General features: G+C 40.2%; 1 protein-coding gene across 4 annotated transcripts in view; it reads left to right on the top strand.

Annotated features, from left to right (window-relative positions):
- Positions 1-303: 303 nt before the first annotated feature.
- dnmt3ab (DNA (cytosine-5-)-methyltransferase 3 alpha b) overlaps positions 304-22,678 on the top strand; it is a 56,864-nt gene continuing 34,489 nt past the window's right edge. For 3 of the 4 annotated variants that reach the window (XM_036592612.1, XM_036592610.1, XM_036592609.1), the window contains exons 1-4: positions 304-435; positions 1,858-2,019; positions 6,060-6,167; positions 18,192-18,549. In XM_036592612.1, the coding sequence (XP_036448505.1) occupies positions 1,942-2,019; positions 6,060-6,167; positions 18,192-18,549 (544 nt within the window). In that variant the 5' untranslated portion in view covers positions 304-435; positions 1,858-1,941. The remainder of the gene's footprint in view (positions 436-1,857; positions 2,020-6,059; positions 6,168-18,191; positions 18,550-22,678) is intronic. The other variant, XM_036592611.1, reaches the window with a different exon arrangement.

The raw sequence follows: 22,678 nt of genomic DNA, 5'->3' as shown, positions 1-22,678 counted from the left end.
GCTGTGATCTTTTTTATTATTTTCACAAATAAATTGAATATCTATCTATCTATCTATCTATCTATCTATCTATCTATTTATTTATTTATTTATTTATTTATTTATTTGGACATTTCCCTTAGTTATTCATGCATTTAGTCAGTTGAGCGGTTACCGGGTGGGTTAGTTATTTTCCCGGCTGGTCAGAGAGACGGTGTCCTGGCCGCTGTGCTGTACTATGAGTGGCTGTGCTGGCCCTGCTGTAGGCGGGCTTTAGGACCGGCTCTGGCTCTGGAGCAGCAGCAGCGCTTCGTCTCTGCAGTGGGAGCGGAGGAGCATCTGGAGGAGCGCTGGCCGGCTGGGGAGGTGGAGGACGGGGAGAGACGAAGAAGGAGGATCCGGGAGTCGGCGAGAAAAGAAAAAAACGGGGTCAGGCCTGGGACTTAGGCAAAACGGGTAATTAACACTGCGATCCACTTCTCTAACCCCCCTCTATTGCCCCCCTCCTTCCTCCTCGGGCAGAAACCGAGCTCCAGACGGGTTCTCTGCTCGGGAACAATCGCTAGCCCCTCTGCTCGAGCCTGGACACACAGACAGACAGCAAGGGCGGCTTTTTTCCCTCCCTGCTTTTCTGCAGATGTGTGCTTTAGACATCGCGATGTGCACTTGAACTTGATGACCGAGCTTAGGACTCGCCATTGTGGCCGCTGAATCCACACGGGGGGTAAAATCGGCGCTCTGCGCGGAGTGGCACTGTGGCCTGCTGTAGCTCCGGGTTTTCAGATAGAAGCTCGAGTGGCGATTTTGTCGATAGAAAACTCGCTTTAGGTGCTTTTCTGCAACGGCAGGACGCGGGCGACCGAGCTGCTGCAGACATGGTGCCATTACTTGTAACAAAACACCCACAGCACATCGAGAGGTTCAGCTACTTTCTCTTTTCGCCTGGATTTGTGACCCGTGTTTTTAATAAGAAGCCTTTCAGAGGGCTGAGGAAAGCAAATGATCATGTATTGTTCTCCTTTAGCTCGAATATTCAGCCGTTTCTGTCTTGATTTATTGACCTCTAAATCTGATCCGTGGGTGTCGTGAGGTTTTTCAGGTCTTGTTCTGGTCGTAAAGGGGGGAAAAAAAGATATTTAAAGGCGCACATACTGAAAGTACATACTGTACACCCCCCACCCCCAGCAGCCCCAACTTCTCTAAGAGAAATGAACGTGTAGGAAATAGAACCTGTCTGGAATTCACGTCATTCCTGAGGAGGGTATTAGGGATCCCCTGCAATTCCAGCTTCAGAACAACCATGCAGACTGAGTGTACCCTACATACAGACATACAGCTGTGTGTAGGGTCCCCTGATGATAAGGTCTAATTTAAATGCATGGCTTCTGGAGAGGGGACATCCTGTTGGCTTCATATGGAAGCCTGCAGAATATGGAGAACGTGGAATGCGAGGTCTGGGCGCTGAGTGTGGGAACGGGTGACTTGTTGCCTCCTTGATTTATTGCATCTTGTCACCAGTGAATGAGCTGTTATTCAAGCCTGACGCATTAGAGTGGGCAGAGAATATGTCAGGAAAATTTGGTATAGATGTATTTGTGACACGTTCTGGAAATTAACAGGTTTATATGGTTGGATTCAAAGTGTAGAGCAAAAGCAAGATTAGACAAATGAGATTAGGTCAGTAGGACAGGCTATATTTGGAAGTGCTCTGATACTCTATAGTTTTGCTGGTATTGCTCATCCTGCAGCTATGCCACCCAGGTGGGTTAGGCTTTTGAAACATCTTTCATATTGGATCTTTTCTTGTAGATGTAGCGTTTCTGTTAATTTGTCACTTCTGCTGTATTTCAAAGAAGTGCTGTTCTTATTTTTTCACAGGGGATCCAAACGAGGGAGGATCATTCAGTCATTTTTTTGTTTTGTTTGACTTTTCTGTTGCATTGGACCGCCACTCTTTTGGCGATGCCATCCAACACGGTCACCACCGCCGCTGCTTTCAAGAGCCCCAGCTTCAACTGTGACAGTGGTGGAAACCTGATGGTAAGAGATCCAGGTTGACTGCTGTGTAAAGGTGGGGGTGGGCGATATGGCATAAAATGATACTTCAGGACGTTTTTACGATAGATGGTTCGTATCATGATATTTCGCTTTTCTGAGATTTGATGAGTTGTGAACAGACAAAACAGGTAGCAGTGCCACGTGAAACACTGAATGAAAATCATATAGTTTTTGACAATTTTTTTAAAAAATACTGTCAAAAACTATGAATGTAATGATTTCATTCAAGATTTCACATACTGCTCTGCACTAAATTCAGTCAAACAGGACTAATTATACTCTCTTTTCAGAGAAGCATGCAGTTGATCAGTGTTCTTTAAGTACTGTCTATCAATTATATACTCAGAAATGCGTATTGTGTCTTAATTAATCATCATAATAATAAATATTGTCATATTGCCCGCCCTTATGCGAAAATGCTTAAGTATAACTTGGAATCATTCTCTGCAAGTTGATTTCTCTATATTACTGCAGTGGTGAGGGGTTTTGAATCAGCTTGAATACTATCCATAAACCTCATATTTTAATACATGCGCACTATATGTGAAATAGAGCTGTCTGTCTGTGAAATAAAACACATTTACAGCTTGAGGTGCCAACAGCTTTCACAACAGAACTGTTTGGTTTGCAGCTCTGAGCACCTACAAATGTGAAAAGACACCATAGACCTACTATTGACAGCCACTGCATAACCCCCCCTAGAGCCCTTTTTAAGGGATTAGAAGTGATTAAAAAAACAACCAAATGTTGTGATTATTTTTTCTAAATTAAAATGTAATTAGGAGGAATCTGATAGCAATTTACTCTTTAATCTGATAGTAATTTGCTCTTAACATATTTAATTTTTCTCCCTTCGTCTGGACGTTCGCAAAACACCAAGCATAAGCAGTCCTTTCAGATGAATCCAGACATCGTCGTCTCAGCCCTTTTTTTTGTCGTATGCAAAACCCCCCTCATTATTGAATTGTGAGCTGAAATGATGAATGGCTCAGGCGTGCACTGCCACCGGGGTTACGTGGTGTAAACGTACAACAGAATACGTGTGTAAATGTATCCTGTGTAAACACCCAGGCCTTGTTATCCTCGGTGGCCTTGGAGATACAAGCTGCTCTGTGTCGCACGGGTGTGTGGTGACGTGGGTGTTGGCTTGTGTATGGGAGGCTGCCGTATGGCTGATTTATAGGGGAATTCATTCTCCTCCTCTCCACCCGCCGAGCCGCGCAATGCTCGTAGCCCTGTTGCCTGGCAACAGGGTTTGCCTTAAATAACTGGCCGCCGACAGAAATAGAGCAAAGCTATAGACGGTGTTATTGGGTTCACACAAGGCAACGCCAAATTTCCGAACCCCCCTTTTTGTATTCATTTCTTAAAATAATTTGCTTGCAGGTATAGTGGTCGTGTGTTGGAGGAATAAAAGAGACCTCCAACCTAGAGGCTCAAAATGTGTTCCCTCAACAGACGGAGTAACTAAAGGCTTTTGTATTGATTATTCATAATATCTGTTTTCATTGCAGTGTGGACTAAAAGTGTAACACAAACATCTGAAACAGTACATAGCAAATTAAAACTGTATAGCCAATACACCCCTCCTGTCTTCTGAGGGTCTTTCTTTTGTTGTCTATTGCTGAAACCTCAGCGATCCACAATAGGCATCAGGGTGCATTCTATCTTTTTTTTTTTTTTTTCAATTTTATGTTATAGCTTAGTTGCACTGTTTTAGACAAGCTACTTTGCAGTCTTCTGTTCGAACTATGTTTTTTTTTCTGAAAAATAGGTGAAGTTTAATTAGAGCTCCACAGAATAAAGACATTTTTACACATAAAGTCAAACATCAAATTAAATGTTGTCCTCAGAATCAAAAACCACCCTTACAGAAAAGTCACATGCATTTCACATGTGATCAAATGTGAAGTGTCTAAAAACGCAAATTCACAAGAAGACGTGACATAATGTGAGCATAATGTGACATAATGGGAAATTATGTAGGGTTATGTAACATAATATGGATTATATGTGATCACATGTGACAGTATAAATAAGTGATCACATGTGACATGATGTGAATGTGATCATAATGTGAGAAGATGAATAGTATTTGATCATGTGACACAATATGAATAACATATAATCATGTGACAGTGTGAAGATGTGATTACGTGTGACATTGGGCATAATTTGTGATATAGTAACTTTGAATATGTGAATTATGTGGGATCACATGACATAATGTCAATTACATGGGGTCACATATGGTATAATGTGAATAATATGTGATCACACGTAACAATGTGATATAATGTAATCATGTAATCAAATAACAATGAATAATATGGGATCAAATGTGACAAATAAAAAGGGATCTCATGAAGTGAATGTGTTCATGTGACACTATTATATGAAATTATATGTGATCACATCACATAATATGAACATGTGATAACATGCTATAATGAATAATGTGATCACATGTGATAATGTAAATGATATTTGATCACATATGACAGCATGAAATCACATGTGTGAAAAGTGTAAGTGAAGGAATCATGTAATGAAAAATTCAAATGTGCATCACAAGTAAAAAGTCTACAAGTGGAAAAATGGTTTGAAACATAACATGTGAAGTGTGTAAAAACACGTGGTGATTCACATGTGAAAGGAGTGATTTTTCTATAAGGCTAAAATGTGTTTATTGTCATATTCCTAATATGGACTGATAAGACTACTGCTGCAGATATTAAGTATCAGCATTGCAATGTCCACTGCTAAAAAACTGAAAGTCTGGCTCCATATAGGCTTCATCACACATAAGCATAGCATCGACTAAAGTTACAGTTTGAAACAAGTCATTGATTAAAATTGACCTTCTTAATTAATTTGCAGTGATTACTTGGTAATATAATGATGATAATGCATATTTTAAATTCAATTCCTTTTAAAGGCTTTAATGATAGATTTTATTATTGTACCTTTTTATTAAAACTCTGCTTAATTAATTAATCATTAAAGTGATCAGTAGATATTACTGACTGATAGTGGATGCTCTATTATACATAATTAGGTAATACAGTATTGCTCTGTATCTCATTGTTCATTCAGATAGAGCCTAAACCTCCAGTCATGCTGGACGGCTTCCGTGTCCGTATTCCGATTAGCATTCTGATTTAGAACGGGGAGGTGCTTTTCAAGTCAAGCTCAGGGCTGCGGCAACATTAGGATCATCTTTTCTCCTCCGTCCACCCTAGGGTGCATGGCTGGCGGGAGAGCGGGAGTTGGCAGGGTGGGGGTGTGAGGGGTATAGTTGTGCTAGACAAAGGGGAAAAGGAAGGAGGGGAGAGAAAGAGCTGCCGAATGTCTTTGTAACTGTGTCAAGTGGAAGCCGAGAGTGGTAGGTCAGCTCTGCGGCTATAGAATCCTCACTTCATAGTGGCTAAAAGGGAGGTGTCATTCAAGCGCCAAGGCTATTCTCATTATCTAAATATCTTCGTCTGTAAAGAGAGAGTGAAAGAGAAACCCATTCAACTCCTGCTAATGTTGTGGGGTGTGCTTTTTGCTTCTTCTTCCTCTGGTGTGCACAGTGTACAGGAAGTGTCATAAATAGTAATGGAGATGATCTTATTTGTTCTTGTCCTCTCAAGTTGCCCTGAAACTGTCTTTACTGCCCTTGTCTGGGCACTGCCATGCATTTATATTAATCACATTATGATTTAACTCACACAGCAGTGTGAAATCAACAGCAGGTTACACTGTACAAAACCACTGTAACCTGCTTTTGAGAGATCAGGGCAGGAGTGTTGTTCCTGGAGGACCACAGCACTAGAGAATTTATCATTCCACCTCATTTAACTCACCTGTTTTAACTCATCAGCTAATTGGCAAAACCTTCATAAGTTGTTTTCGAAGTTTTAGAAGTGTGAAAACACTAATCTCTGTGGCCCCCCAGGATGTGACTTTGACACTCCTGGGCTAGGGAGCGCAGATGTGGTGTGTTTTTGTGACATGGACGCTATGTGCCATTTGAGCAGACTGAGAGTTCAAGGCTGGAGAAGGATCTTCCTGCAGCGGAGAGGCCAGCGCTCAGCACTCCGGTCCGCAGAGTGGGGCGACCCGGCCGCAAACGCAAGCACCTCCCCGTGAGTACTGCGGAAATGCTGCAGTGGACATTCACTTCAGCTACACTGCTGTTCAAAAGATTGGAATCACAATTTTCAGTGATATAAATCCAATTTGCCTGCAGATCAATGTATAAAATGAATCCAATGTGCTAGTTCTGTGGAGCTTATATGTTTCAAATACAATCATATACAATAAAGTTAACACATCCTCTACCATCCTCTATAGGGAACACACCTAAATATGGCATTTTTCTGCAAATTTTAGTGCACAATTTCTGTTTATTTGCTGAGTTTAACACTTTGAAAAAAAGCGTAAAATATAAAATGGATTAAATTAAATTCACCAAATAAACAGTTTTTGTGCATGAAAATGTGCAGAAGTGTGTTCTCTGCAGAGGAGGTGTAAACTTACTTTCATTGTAATCAGTAGGAGGTGTTAAGAAATTTTAAGAAATTAAGAAATTTTAGATGAGGTGGGATTGTAATTTGTAATTTGGCTGTGAAACTGTATCTAGAAGAATGCCTCATATTTTGAAACTTGTGATCTCAACAAAAAAAAGGGAAAGTAAATAGATATTGTTCACAACATCCTATTGTCCAATAACATAGTTTTAACTTTTCAAGGAAATACATTATAATATATGTAAACGTAGTGTGTACTAAGCTAACAATGTTGTGGGTGCCAAAACAACAAGTTGCCAAAATGTTGTCACAGCAATGGCTGGGATTTCCCAAGAACAATGTATCAAATGTCAGTGCTCTTTTAAAATAATATTAACGCTCAATTTATAAAACATCACCTTTTTTTTAAAACGCTTTCAAATTTAGAGTCAGAAGGATGCACATAATTAACTTAATAGATTATTGCTTTGCTCCATAAAAGTATATTGTCATATGCAAAAGTTTGGACACCCCGGGCAAATTTCATGTTTTGTTGATTTTTTAAGTGAAAGTAAGTTAACACATCCTCTACAAAGGACACACTTTTAATGCACAATTACTGTTGATTTGCTGAATTTAACATATTGGGGGAAAAAATTAAACATTAAATGTGGCATCTACAAAGATTATGCCATGTTTAATATGTTATGTTTTATTTTTTTCCAATATGATAAACTTAGCAAATAAATAGAAAATGTGCACTAAAATTTGTCAGACATTTGTCATATATGCTTCTTTATTGTGGAGGATGTGTTCAATTATGTTCACTTAGAAAATCAACAAAACATGTAACGACTTTACTTCGTTATTATACCTGTGGGTTTTTGTCCTGAGTAGTGTTTGTATTTGTGTATGTTTACCTGGCCTGTCAGTAGTCAGTGAGGCTGAAGACTGGCTGCGTGGCTGCAGCTCATGTTTCTCTGTACGTGTGTTTAGACTGTCTTGTGTTCTGACCTCTGGCAGAGGCCGTGTCTGGGTCACTGGGTCACCGAGGGTGTTGCATAACACTCATTCGCTATCACAGGCTGCTGACTGACTCATTTGTCTGCTCCTTTAATGCTCACTCTCTCTCTCAGTCTCTCTCTCCGTGGTCCACTTCTTTTTCATTTGACATGTGCCTTTGCTTTTACTTGGCTTGCTCCTTCCTGCCCCTTGCAGGTGGATGTTAACTACTCTCTTTTTTCCTTTTATTTCATATTTTTTTCATAATTCGCTCCCCTTCTTTTAGTTGCTTTTAAGTTATAAGTCTCTCTTCCTCCTAGTGGAGTCTCTTTCACGTCTTAGTGGAGCCATCCTTACAACGTCAACTGCAGCATTTTCCACATCCAGCCGCTGGTAAACATCCTCTGCTGTGGAGCCCATTTTCCTGTGTTTGAAAATAATCCCGGCTCTTGCATAATTAATCTGGAGAGGGCATGTCGGGGCACGCGGGTGCTCAGCTGCCCCACATCCGCCCTTCCCTCCCCCATGGGGCTTCTGATTCTATTATCCACGTATTCCATTCCTTCAACAGGTAATTGTGGCAATGGTAGGAGAATGCAGCCTTCCTCTGTGAAACACAAGCCATGTGGAGACAGATGGTGTAAAGCCTCACTCGTGTCTGTGAGTGAATGGAGTTCCGATGATGGTGGCTGGCCATCTTTGGCTGCCTCATCAACTATGTTGAGCCTACATCCACCCCAGTGGTTCAATATTAGTCTAAGATTGCCAGCCCAACTAAGTTATGACCATGTAGGCTCCTGAGTGGCACATCACATAAGTGATGGCCCTCAGTGTGGGAATCTCCAAGCTAGTGTAACAGAATTGGCAGTTAGCATTCTCCTCCAAGCACATTAAGCTGTCCAGTGATGTTGCGTTAGCGTCCGTTCGAAAAGATGCAGTGGCTGGCTTCACATAATTCAGAGGTAGCATGTACTACCTTTCACCCTCCTAGCACTGGTGTTGTGGTGTCTTAGGGGGAGACCTAGCTAGCAGGTGGAATTGGGTGGACATGACTAAAGCAGGTAGACATTATAACATTGGGGAGAAAATTGGGTGTTCCATAGTCATGATGTGACCAAAAGCATAGTCACAGAGTTTTAAACCTCTGGTAGCCATTTAGCATCGGCTGACGTAATTCTGTTTAGGAGGAATTATGTACATTTGTATAGGTCATATATGTGTCTTGGAGAAACACAAGCATTTGAACTGTGTCCATTTGCGTCTCCAGTGCCTCTCAGGCCCTATTCAGACTTGCTATTAACATCTGTCTTGAGTGATCTGATCATATGTGTACAGTGAGACATATGTCGTTTACACCTGGCATTTCAGTGTGTCTCAAGTGTGTCTCCAGTGACCACATGATTTGATTTTCTGACTGGAGGAAGAGTACTTTGCACATTCACTATGTTAGTCACGTCAGTCTTTTGCTGCGTTTTGTTCTCAGAAAAAAATGTCTTGCTCATGTACATGTAGTGCAAGTAGGAATTTTGGACCCCCGATTTTTTGCTCTTTTTTGTTTTTGTTTGGCGCCGTAATTCTAACTCTTATTTAGCATTTAATGTACTAAATGTTCTTGAAAGTGTTGCATTTTGAATGTCAAAGCAAAACTCTATAATGAACTGTTTTTGACAAGTAAAGGACAGATTCATTCTTCAAAGCCCACTAAAATTTCCAACACCAAACTCCTTTACCCAGCTATAGCATGGCATTCAGTCAAAGAATAACCACATGTTCTGGTTTCAATTTGTACTTTACCCAGGCCAAAAGAAGAGGTGGATAGAGAGAGTTCTTAGTCTACATGGCGGACAGGAGAGACCTTTCAACTTCACCTTCACTTTCAATCAAACCTTTACATTTCAGTGATCAAAAGAACATGACATCTTAACACAAAAACAGAGCATAGCACACTTTTTATTTAGGAGGGAAAATAAACACGAAAAATTTGCTGTAGGACATGTTTACACAGGTCTGTACCATCTTTTGACAATGGCAGTTATTATAGCATAAGCTTCCTTTCTGTTATCAGCTCCAGTGTGTATTGATAACCCACCATTTCCTCTGGAAAACTGGGTGACATACTGCACTCCCTGTTTTTGCTGTTCTTTTTTAGTTTTTTTTTTCTGCTATTTTTGAACGCCAAATTTGCATGACCAGGCTAAACCACTGAGCATTTGCATGGAGGGACAACAGAATAAAGATGCATTGCTGCTGTCACTGTATCTAAAAATAGTTAGTTAAGAATCTTTCAGTAACCCTAAAATTCACATGCAAAAATAGGTACTTCCTATTCTTCCACTCCCTTAAGGCGCCCCTGATGTACATGTAGTGGCTGAGTCCTTGCTCATATACATGTATGGGCTGTTACAAACATTTAGATTGCATGAATTGGTAATGCAACTTATAAAGAAACAAGAGATGCAAAAGCAACAGCATTAGTCTCTGCTGTGATGACGCAGGTGATTGAGGCGGTCTCTTGTCGGGGATATGTGGAGCCTTTTTACACCTTGCTTTAACATGTTTTTGTGTCAGGAATCTGGATATGCTTTGGCCGGATTCCGTTTGCACTTTTCACTAAAATGCATCCCCAGTTTGACCAGATGAGATTCGATCTCAGATAGCAAACATATATTGATTTGCTGGCTTGATAAGGTTGGCACCCAGCTGGCTGTTTGCCACTACTGGTCCACCCTTGGACCTCCTAGATTTTTGTCCTGCATACAAGGTCTAACTAGTTTTTCATATCCTTAAACAGATTTTAAATGCATGTAGCCTTTTATTTTGTAAAGTAAACTAGGACAAATCTTACAAACTACTGAGAGAAAGATAATTAATGACTAGGTCTAACAATAATATAAAATGTTTTTGTTGAAAATGTTGATTCTCACACTGTGCTAGATTAAAGTTATTTATAAAGGATAATGAAACGAAGAAATGTAGGAGAAATAAGTAAATTGGACTATGAGTGGAAAATGAGTGATGAAAAGTGCCTTTTTTCTAATTCTCTGCTTAACTGGAGCCGCCGGGAAACTCTGACCAGTGGGCTGCCAGCTTTGCCAACAGTGGCCTGCTATCCGCTTGTTATCTGGAGATTGTACTTTTTCTGTGTAAAAAAGACATCAACAACATCAACAAGCTCAGCTTGGACACTTTTATCTGCTCAGAGCGCAAGAAGGCACTTGGTTGGTGGAAAAACTCCAACCTTTTAAATCCTCCATCTTGTTTATTCTCTCACCTGTCCTTGGCAGACAGATTTCCACGCACATAATTGTAAACGAATAACAAATATACATTCTGTTTACACTTGTGTTCAGTGTGGTCGAGATCCGTCTCTGACCACCTCTGAATGTGATTTGAGTGATCTGATTGTAGTCCGCTCACAGTGCTCTCTGGGGTGTTTAAATCTGGCTTTTCATATGGTCAAGTGAAATCTGAATCACCGAAAATGCATGTAGATGCAAGGTTTATACAGGCCCAGAAGAAGGTTTCGTGTTCACACTACGAATATTATGTTGCCATATTCGCCCCGACCTCAACTGAAGGTGGTCTGAGTGATTGTATCATGATGCGTCTCCAAGATGCATTGAGCCCCATTTACAACTGTGCTTAGCGCTGTCCACTTTTGATCAGATCACCCATGACATATGCTAATATCAGGTATAACTGAGGTCTTAAATTACCTCCTGAAGTGGTCTAAAGGATTGGATAGCAATCCTTGTCCAGCACGTCTTGGTTGCATTTACACTTGGCTGTTTCATGATGGGACAGTAATCTGATCAGTCCAAAACCAAGTGACTAAGTGTAGACAGGCTTTAAGAATTTAGTTGGGTTATTGTGTTACTGTGTATGCATAAAAGCTTAAATTTAAACATCTCTGATCTGTAACCATGTCTGTTGTAGACGTGGCTCTCGGCAGCAGCGTTGCGAACCGTGAGAAGGGTGTTCTCCCTCTCACAAGGCACGCTCCATTTTCCATCCTGACCCAGTAATGGTATTGTTCCCCTACAGTGTATTTTTCGACTGCTATTTTTACACCACAGCGCAGGGACTGGTAAGACAGCCCCTTTCCTGCCCCTTCCTCTTTCCCAAGACTTCAGCAGTATCAGTAGTACTTCAAACACCAGACTACACAAGAGAAGGTTTTGTTTCTAGGTCACGTAGAAAAGGTGCTTTTTGTTTAATGTTTACTGTGTTTTTTTATAGCTTGAACATCTGTCATGATGCTCCCAGCTGTTGGTTTCCCGTGCAACTCTGCGTTTGATTAGACTGTATGATGGAGTTGTTGTGTGCTTAATTCCATGTTTATTAGTTACAATTTGCCATCTGGTTCACTGTGTGTTACAGCTAAGTAATGCTTCCTTCTTTCTGCTTTATGAGGCCGAGATGGTAAGGGCCGAGGAAAGTAGCTCATGCAGAGCCCAACAACTCCTTTCTGACAAACAGCCAACATTCCTCCCATACCTCCACCCCCTTTGTAATGCTGAGTGAAAAATGAAACAAATGGAAAGAATGCACCATACAGCATTTACAGTTTGCAGAAACTTGGAACTGTGGTAAAAGTACAGTAGCTCTGCCTTAGCAAGTTTTACACTTGCAATTCGGGAGACAAAGTTATTGAAACCTTTGGAAGTATCTGGATCTCGCCATGAATGGCTCCTACAGTGTGGTCTGATCTTCATTTAGCAGGTATTTTGGCCTAGTTTTCTATAGAAAAAAAGTCTTAGTTCATGATTATTTTTGGGATTTTGCCCAATGGGTGTAGTTCAGGTCACATCACAGGATTTAAACTCTCATGACTGAAGTCAGGACTCTCACCATTCTAAAATATAAAATTTCATCTCTCTGAACCACTTCTTTGTTGGTTTATGCATGTGTTTTGAATCATTGTCACGTTACATGAACCAACCTCCTTTGAGTTTTAGATCACAGACTCCCCAAAATTTCCTGACACAGCTTAGGATTTCATCGTTTCTGTCAGTGACTGCAAACTGTCCTGGCTCTGATGCAGCAAACCAGCCCAAAATCATCACAGTGCTTTGCTGCAGAATGAGGTTTTCATGTTGGTATGGAGTGTTTTGTTTTCTCCTTGTTTCACCTGTTTACATGCTTACAGTTTTTCTCATGAGCACAGATGTTCGCACTTTAAGGTTCTTTGTTGCTTGTTTGAGGATTTTGCAGCAGATTCCTGCTCTGATCTTTGATGTTTACTGTAATTGACTGTTTCTTTCTGAATAAATTACTAAAAAGGAATATTGGTTTTTCTCTTGTACAGAAGAGGCATATCGACATTGATGGGTGTCTATATCAGACCGATATGAGCAGAAAATGCTGAATTGTTTACAATGTTGGGGTAGATTGAAAAAAAAAGTAATCCATTACTAATTACTTCTCTCAAAATGTAATGAGATTGTGTTACTTATTCCTTCCTGGGAAACATCATCATTGTAAAAGACATGTCAGCATCCCTGCTTTTGAACAAGATGCAGTCAGTTATGCTGATTCAAAACATAAATGTCTGATGCTGTTTGAAAAGGAACTATCCAGTAGGAACAGGATAAAATCTTTATGAATAGAATGTAAATCTTTTTGAGAGTTCCTCTCTTCTTCAGTGCAGGGTTTTTATCCAACAGTTTCATATTAGAGTGATCAATCACAGTCATGCTGTCAGCTGACGACTCACATGGGCAAATTATGTACAATGACACACATAGACTATACATATAGTAGTTTATGATGTACAACTTTTTATTTTTGCTTCTCTTAAAGATGTTTGAGTAACAAAAGTAATGTGATTCTTATTAGGTCAGTAATTGTAATGTAATTACAACTGACATGCATTACATTTCTTTGTTACAGGAAAAAGTAATCACATTACTGTATCTCATTACCCCCATCGAAAAAAAGAAAAACCCTGATTCAGTCGTGTTACAGGTCTAGATATACAACACGTTTGCATATGTGTGATATGATGTTGGCAGTGCATTTCCTCCTGTGGGGTGGTAGAGTGTTTGAGAAGTTTAAACATGATCAACTACTTTGAGATGCTCATCTTAAGTGAAGAGCTTTAATGAAGTATAACTAATTTCAAAGCTTAGTAGAAAACCTATTAGATCAGTATTGGCTGATATTCAAGGTTTTAATATCAGTATTGATATTGGAAAAGAAAAGGTGTTATCATGTCATCTCTATTAGACACCAACACCTGCTGAATGTTTAAACTTTCACTCTTAGCAAAAAGGGTTCTTTATAGTACCAAAACAGCTGTGTGACTTGTAACGAGAGTGTAACTCTTTTTGGTGGTTCATATTTTTAAAAAGCCTCTTCAAAGATCCATATACAACAAGTTTTCCATCATAAAGAAGAACCATTTAGTCATGCAAAGAAGCATTTGTGCATTCAAAATGTTCATGATTCTGTGTACAACTGCTGCTTTTTCTACAGCATCATCAAAGAACCATTTTATAGGGTGGATGGAATCCCAAGTTTTTAGAAATCCTTTTGCAACCCTTTCCAGTCATATGAGTATCAACAACATTTCTTTTGAGGTCTTCTGAAATCTCTTTTGATCGGGCCATATTGCATCAGAACAGAACTCTCTTGTAAACAGTGGATAACCAAATTGTTTATGCAGGGCAGATCAAACCCACAGCTGAACTGACTGAAACACCTCACCTCACTTGACCTTTTTTTTCAAGGGGTCACTATCCTAGAGATTCACACACATTTTCCTCCAGTGACCTTGACTGCTTAAACTAGTTGTTCAATAAAGATATGGCGATGAAAAATATATGTTATTAAATATGAAGGTCTTTATTTATTATTTGGACATCGATGAGGATCAGATCACTATATAGGAACCTCTCAGACAGAAATCCAGATACTTCACAAAGATTCTCATCTTCTCACAACTGTAAGTCCTACTTCTTCTAACATCATTAGAACAAGCTTGTCCAATAGATTTGCAATACTATATACAGTATTGCTTGTCACATGAAATGCTGAGACATGATTGAGTTCTCACACTTTAGAGAACAGCAAGAGAACCAAACGATCCAGCAGCTGCTGTAGGAGTTTCTTCATTTTCTTTGCCCTTAGTGTGAGTCGTGAAAAACGTTTGTGTTCTGTCAGTGCCCTCTTTGATTTCCTCTTCACGAGAATGGCTTTGACATCCAAAGCCGGTGAGGCGAAGCAGCAGCTGCTAGTCTGAAGAGAGACGCCACTGTCACTCCGGCAGCACCGTTCTCCTGAGGCTCTCAATCTGTCCTCCTCGATTTCAACAGTTTCTCATATCAATCTTGTGCCTCTCACAAATGCTAAGCAGGTGGCTGGATCAGTGGGCTGATGTATGTTTGTGTAAAGAGATTAATGGCATGCTATGCAGGATATGTAGACATAAAGCATGGAGGCTGGTGTCTTAAGTGACTTGACACTTTCCATAAACCCGTAGAAGAGAACTGTGTCTGCAAAGTGATACGTGCATAATAGGAACCATCATTGTATAGAATGATGTGGTGCATTTGGTCTGCACCTTGTCTGGTGAAAACTCACTGTTGAAAGGAGTCCCAAAACACAAAATGGGGTAATGTCCCGTGTAAACAGCACTACATAATAGAATGGAATAAATATAATGGGTAGCAGTTGAGCTCGATGTCAAGTTGCTTTTTTTTGTAAGAGTTTACAGAGTCTGTGAAGGGTTTTGGAGGCATCACGATTAGCTAAGCCCGGTTTTACCTTACAGCCACAACCACTATCCACTTTTCCTTCTCCCAGGCAAAGCACTTGTGGGAAAAAACAACCTTTTTAATCTTTTTTGTTTATGTGTAGCTCCCATCTCTCCCATATTGTAGGTTAATGATCTCCTGCATGAAGGGCAACCCTGTGGACTTAATTGTGTGCCAAAAGTTTCAAATTAAGGTAATAAAATCCACAAGCAGAATGTTAAGTGTCAAAATGTCCAAAATATGTTATATCTTGCAAGTACAACTCTTATTTTCACTCATTCACTTTGATATAAATGTATCACTCATTTTACTCACCCAGATTATCCAGTTTTGCCAACTTTTTCTGTTTAATGATCTTGCTGATATGTTTTTGTTTCATAAATCTTTCTTTTACTTCTGACTTTCGGCACATTTTTACAGAGGGTGGGTCTTAGAAGAGGGTGTTCACCAGCACTCTCTGTGATTCGGAGTGACAGGTCTTCGGGACATGTAGCCACTCAGCGTGAACTGCCCCACCATGGTGGAATACGCACTGCATGGTGCCAATAGAGCAACATTGTACTGTAATATCTGACGTTGTGAGCAATGTGTGTCATATTTCTTTAGGCTAGGCTAGTTAGCGCTACCAGCTGCAAACCCAACGATGGTACAGCTTCATTCTACAGCTAAATAATATACTTAAGTATACTGATATACTTCGATTTCCAGAATATATTGTAGTGTCAACACAGAAAAAGACGCTGAAAACATTGTACGTACAGGCAAATTCTCTTTTATTCCACAGGCACTTAAATAAACAGCCTTAACAAGAACTAGGAAATACTCAGCCGAGTGCTACCCCAACATGAAACAGAGGGCATGTGTTACATTAATAAATATGACAAACATTGCTCATAACTTTAGACATGCCAGTACATCCCTCTCTGGTAATTCCCGAAGTGTTCTTCCATGTTGGGAGTCAGATCGCAGCTCTCAAAGTGGGCGTGGTTATGTGTTCAGAAGACCTGTCACTCCAAATCAGTTGACCAATAGAGAGTGCAGGTGAACAACCTCTTAGAAAGGCAGAAGCAAAAGAGTGATTCCAGAAGCCAAATCAGCAAATAGAAAACAATAAAAGCAAAGACTGGCAAAATGAGTGAAAATGAATAGTAATTTTTAAGAATGAATTAAAATTAAGTTTAATTTAACTGTCATTAATTGTATTTGCAGCATATTTTAGACACTTTGATATTTAACATGTTGATTGTGGATTTTATTACTTTATTTGAAACTTATGGCAGAAAATTATCTCCATAGTCCTCAGGGATGCCATATGAGGGGGGAAAGTTAGGACGATTTTAAGGGCCTGTGACTGACAGGGACCCTAAAATATTATTAGAACATTTGGTCAATTTTTTCAGTATTAAATTGAAAAATGTAATTAAAAAATCAAATTAAATAATGTTTTGTTGTCTTGTTTCTGGCTAAAGTAAACACGTCCACCCCCCACCCCCGCCATGAAATAGTTCGTTCCTGCTCCGAAATCAGGCGCGAACTGTACTTGCTAGCAGTGGAAAGTGCTGGTGGAGCATCATGTTTCAGCTTCCTAAAGAAAAGTCTGGCTTCCAAACACGAAAAGAAACAAAACAAAGACAAGAGGGAGAAAAGAAGGGCCACGCTCTGATAAACAGCACGAAGCGCTGACACAATATTCGTAACTTCTACTTTATCGCGCTTTGGTTTCGTTTGACCTGTTTACCTCAGTAACGGTAACTTAACTAGGTTAGCTGCCTCGCTAACTAACGTTAACATTTTACACGGTCGAGAAAAGTGAAGAAGGGTAAAGATGGAGGAGGCTAAAGACCGAATATCAGGAGAAGAAAGGCTCTGGAAGAAGAGCCCTCGAAACGTTCAAAAATCACTGACCAGTAAAGGACGTCCATGTCATTTTAAAAAGTGAGCTGTGCTAGTTAGCTGTCTAGGTTTAGTTAAGTTAACCTAGCTAACCTAGTTGACTCATGAATGCTAGTCTGGCTCGCCTCTCACGAGTCTGTCAAACAGATTAAATAGCTGATAACCGAAATGAATATCGTGAAAGAGCAGTGTGTCAACATACTAATACAAATATGAAGATACATGGAAAGTATGAGGAGCACGTGGTATGCTGCTTTAGTAAGGTTTAGGAGTGGACTAGGTTTTAGCAAAAACTGGAGGCTTTTTACATATTATTTCATTATAAGTAGAAAGAAAGGCCTTAGTTTGTTTTTTATAGCATAAAATTAAGCTAAAAATGTAAAAAGATTCAAAGCTATGTTGATAATAAGCTAGCATTAATGTGTCTCAGGTTATTTCATGGTGTCTTTATTTAGTATATTTGTGCTTCTGTTGAATAAATTGTATGTTTTAAATGATTTCTGTAAATCAAAAAAGGGGAAGCCATTGACTGACACATAAATATGCATCTAGCTAGCTAAAGGTTTAAAGGTGTTTAAACCCCTAGACACATTCATGAGAGTTGCAGCTTCAATTATTTACACCAGTGTTAGACTGTAGGGTTCTGTTTGATTCCAGGTGCTTCCAGTTTTAGCACATTCTGCTCTCCAGGTATTAGAGCTGTAACTTTGCATCATTTATTGAGGTTTTGAGCCTTTTTGTTTTAAGAGCACACATGCAGATCAAACAATCAAATGATTACCATTATAAATGCAAAGTTTATATATACATTTGTATTTTGCTGATATATAAGAATCCTGCTATAATCCCTCTCAGAGAACGCAGAAAGTGATCCTCTTCCTGCAGATTAAAAATTTTAAGCGCCGCATCCTCTTATTGTCAGTGGAGGATATTAAAACTTCTCTGACATTAACAGTGTGGAGCAGAATACATATGGCTAGAGTGTTTATGGTGATGTTTCCTGTTGCAGGTGGAAAACTGTGGATCACTGAAAGATCTGGTGGGCGTGGCTAAGAATCACAGAGGGGTGGAGCTCCAGTCCTGTTCGCAGGTTCAGGTTCAGAATGGAGATGTGGGAAAGAGGCATGAGGACAGATCCTCCGAGTGCTCTTATCCCACGCAGGACAAGAATGCTCCGGAAAACGGTCTCCCTCGTCCTGCAGGCTGCAGGGCTCAGTGCCCCGCTGACCCGAGCATGAGCCCCTCCGTGGAGAACGGATTTGCTCTTGCCCGGGACGAGCGCGACTCCGAGAAGGACAAAGAGGAGACGCTGCCAACTCTGCCTCGCAAGAAACGAGGGAGACGGAAACTGGAGCGGCCGACTAAATGTGAGTTATGCTCAGCCTCTTTGGGCGTCGTATTTCACAGCTGCCTTCGAGGCAGCGAGGGTTTGTGGGATGAGGGCCTTGGATGTGTCACTGTCATGATAGAAATTTCAGCCTGTAGTTATGAACAGAGAGGTGTTGTGAAAATATTACTCAACTACAGTATTTTGGCTGTGGTAGTGCTGGAAGTTTGGCAGCTGGAGTTGTCCAGAACAGTTCATTCACCTTTTGTGTTGGCGGGATTAACTCTTTAAAATGCAGGTTTATTATTTAGTTATTCATTTTAGGTTGTATTACTCAGCAAAGAATGAAGTAAATACTCTGAAACTAATATGCAGGTAATGTACTGAAGAGGCTAAGAAATAGAAGGGGGCTAATTTAGGAGCTTAAGGGTTAATGTAGAAATATAAATCAAAAATAGTGAACGCAATGTAACTTAAAGAATGATGAAGGTAAGAGAACGTGTCCTATAGAGACAACTCTCACTGTCAGATGTGCTGATGGGTAGAACTATCAAACTGTCTTTGTCTTTCTCTATCTCTGCCTCCCCTGTGCTGCCTGGCCGGGGCAGGCTGTGACCTTGATGAGAGCAGTAAATAAAGCCGGGTAGACTGAACTGTCTCCTGGCAACCTGCCCCGGTTGGGTGCAGCGCATGGAGAGACAGCAGGACTGTGTTGTAGCCGTTCTCTCAGCAGGGACTGTGCCAGGTGGATGGCACCATGCCCAGGCCACTTACACGCTGATCCTATATCAGGCACCCAAAAACTCAGTTTGTACTCATTCACCCGTTGCACACATATACCACACACATGTATACACACTATGCTCTCCCTTTTTATGATATATGTTTATGCACTGATCCTGCGTCAGCTTCTTTAAACCCAATCAGTGCTGACTAACATTATTTCAGCAACCGGACACACTAAGAAAATTTTTCCACTGCACATAATACTGGACATTTTGTCACCAGAAAACTGCTTTTTTCACTGACCATTGGTCCATTACTGAGGGTCATAATTTTGTAATTTTTGGTACCAGCAGGACCCAGTGTTACCCGACGGTCTTCTCTCTGTTTGATAATACCTGCAGCCAGTGACAATTTCTAAAATTCATTCCCACTTCAGGTGAAGATAAAGTCATTAAGAACTATTAAATGATCAAGACCGGCAACAAAATATAAATAGTAAGTTGATATTGAGTGACATTTTTAGAATGATTGCTCCATATAGGAAGCTACCAGTAATGCTATTAACATTTGTATATCTTCCACAGAAGGAGGATTTTCGCTCATATTTTCTGATTTGACAGAGTAAAACTAAAACTTTGCTTGACTCATATTAGCCAATAAGTTAAACTGAATAGCAAGCAAGGTAGCCATTTAGCCAAAATAAATGCTTTAGAGTGGCATAAAATTGTCAAAAAGACAAATAATTTGTTAATTATAGTGGAAATGTTTCCTAGTATAGTGCACAGTGCTGTTTTATCCTTTGAACTCCAGGCCTTTTTTCACTTATTAATCTTAAGACTCAGTAATTACTATGATTTGTTCAGTAACCACTGTGAGACTAATATGAAGGTTAGGTGGTTATTAGAGGTGTAAGGATATGCTCAGCCCATAATGATAACTAGTGCAGTCTTCTACTTACTAATGAGACTAGAGTGAGTTGTTGATTGGTGCTGGTCATTTTTGGTGTTTAAACAATATAGTCGCATTAGATGGCATAATTAATAGAATGCCAATTCTTCATGATGCACATGCATTGCGGTATAACAGTACAACAGTCTATTTTTACACCCATGGCAGTTATGAAAATGTGCTGTGAAGACTCACATATAGGTTTAGACTAGATACACAGTCTATAAGTTATTGCATGACTAGAAGTTTTTCCCTATACTTACTGTCAATTGTTGAATCAGTTTCCATGCTTGTTGCACTGTGCTAACACAATAAAAAGAGGAATCCAAGTAGTTCAGCTCAGGCATATGGAAGGCAGCTCAGGGGTCCTGTTCAGCCTGTAGGAGCAGATCACAATGTCCCTCTATCTGCCATTACTTGTTCCCTGTAACAGAGATCCACAGCATGGCTGCCGTGCCGCCAAGCATTTTCCTTGGCTCACTATCACTCCGCTAGCCGACTTTCCAATCTCAGAGATAACCATAAATGCAGTCCGCTTTAACAACTAATCGCAGACCGTTGTAACTTTGCCTTCAGATTCAGCTGTGCAAATACACATTTTAATAAACATGAATCAAACACAGGGGAGCACTCTGATAGACAGTTGTGGGGTTGATCAGTGGTGCCCAATGCGGTTTTCGTGCTGTCCATCTGGAGGGCACAGGAAGGATCTCAGCTCAGTGGAGAGGAACTGGGCACTAAGAACATGCAGATTGGCACTTGCACAAGCCTGGCACACTGGAGTCTCTATGGGCACAGCGTGCCAACCATGCTCATGAACCCGCTGACCTTGGCAGCCAGAGTGGAACAAGCCCCTCCTCGGCCTTACCGAATGATTGTGTAGTCACTTATTCCCATTGAGAGAGAGAACAAGAGAGAGAAAGTAGGGATGGTACACATGGTACAGATTTAAAGAGTGCTTGGTGGGTGTGGGCTTTTTGTTTGGCTGGGTGTGTATGGTACTTCAGCAGCAGACCTACTACCTCTTGTGAAAAAAACAACCTCTCAGATTTTGCCCCTGGCCTCTTAATACTGAAGTGCTCTAATGTGACCAGATGATGAAACTCTAATAGGCTCAGACAAGCTTCAAACAACTCTCCCCTAGGCACTCTTTATATGATAGGGAGAATGAGACAGACAGGGGTCAGTGTAAACTACTTCTGTGTCCATGTGGCTTTGAGTTTGGGTGGTTCAGCTCCACAATAGTTGATCCTGTCATTTGTACATGAAGGACAGCACTACTAGGTGTGCAAATGGAATATTAAATGAAGATCTGATTAACAAAAATGGTAATATATTTGGGTTTAACCCAGTGATTCATCTCATCAGATAATTGTCAGGTTATCAGATAATTATGGAGATGGGTGTATGACTTGGGAAAACAAAAATTCCAGTCCATCGGACTGGAGCTGTGAGGTCAACCTGTGATTATACTGCATTATTGAAGGCCAGACATGAAAACAGTTGTCTCATACGTTTGTTGTATTATATTGTAATTATTGCCTTGTGGATTATACCTAATTCATTTTATTGAACTGATATGCACAGAATAAGTTGTCCTTACTATTTATTTCCGTAATTACAGGCTCCTTTGTGAATGAGAGTTTCACCTGTGTTTACACGTCTTTGAAAATAGTTCAAGCATAGCCTATAGATCAGATCCTATTGACGTTCCAACATCCACTTCAAATTTCTTCTTTAACAGCCTGCCTACTGTTTACTAGAAGAAATACACAGAACATTAGACAGCGAAAGGACAGAGCGCAGAATTAATTTGGGATCCTTTGAGTCACATCATTGGTAATGTTTATTAAGTAATTTTGACAGGTGTACTCTCTCTCTCTCTCTCTCTCTCTCTCTCTCTCTCTCTCTCTCTCTTTCTCTCTCTCTCTCTCTCTCTCTCTCTCGTCCTCTCTCTTTCATTGTTACTAGAAGTACACATAAAAAGTTAAATGAAGACTTCATAAGCAGAAATGGTGATATATAGTATTGTGTAAAAAGGTGAGACCACTCTTCAGTTGTTTAATTTCCAGTCAGAACAGCCATTAAGTACAAGTTATTATTTTTCAGGAGATATTTTTGAGAATATTAGATATAAGATAAATCCACATGCATAAGAAAGGGAAAAGACAAAGTAAAATAAGTGAACAACAAGGGGTTCCAAAATTGGAGTTCAGAAAATTAAAAAGACATAGAAAAAGTGGGACGCCTAACTCAATGCTAAGGGTCTAAAGATGCCATTACTCAGAAAAGAAAATAAGATGCGGTGGCTGGCTTCACAGGTCTTGGAGGAAGCCTCTGCTAGCTTTCACCCTCCTAGCGCTTGGATTGTGAGAAGCAGAAAATACAGCCAGTTACGTTACCTCCTTTTTTCCCTGATGCTGAAAGATGAATAACTTGTAGTTAATGGCAGTTCTGACTGGAAATTAAAAAACATGAAGTGTGGTCTCTGACTT

This window comes from Colossoma macropomum, unplaced genomic scaffold, assembly GCF_904425465.1.
Source record: "Colossoma macropomum unplaced genomic scaffold, Colossoma_macropomum, whole genome shotgun sequence".
Lineage (NCBI taxonomy): Eukaryota > Metazoa > Chordata > Actinopteri > Characiformes > Serrasalmidae > Colossoma > Colossoma macropomum.
The sequence above is the reverse complement of the archived record's forward strand: the minus strand, read 5'-3'. Positions and strand labels throughout refer to the sequence as shown.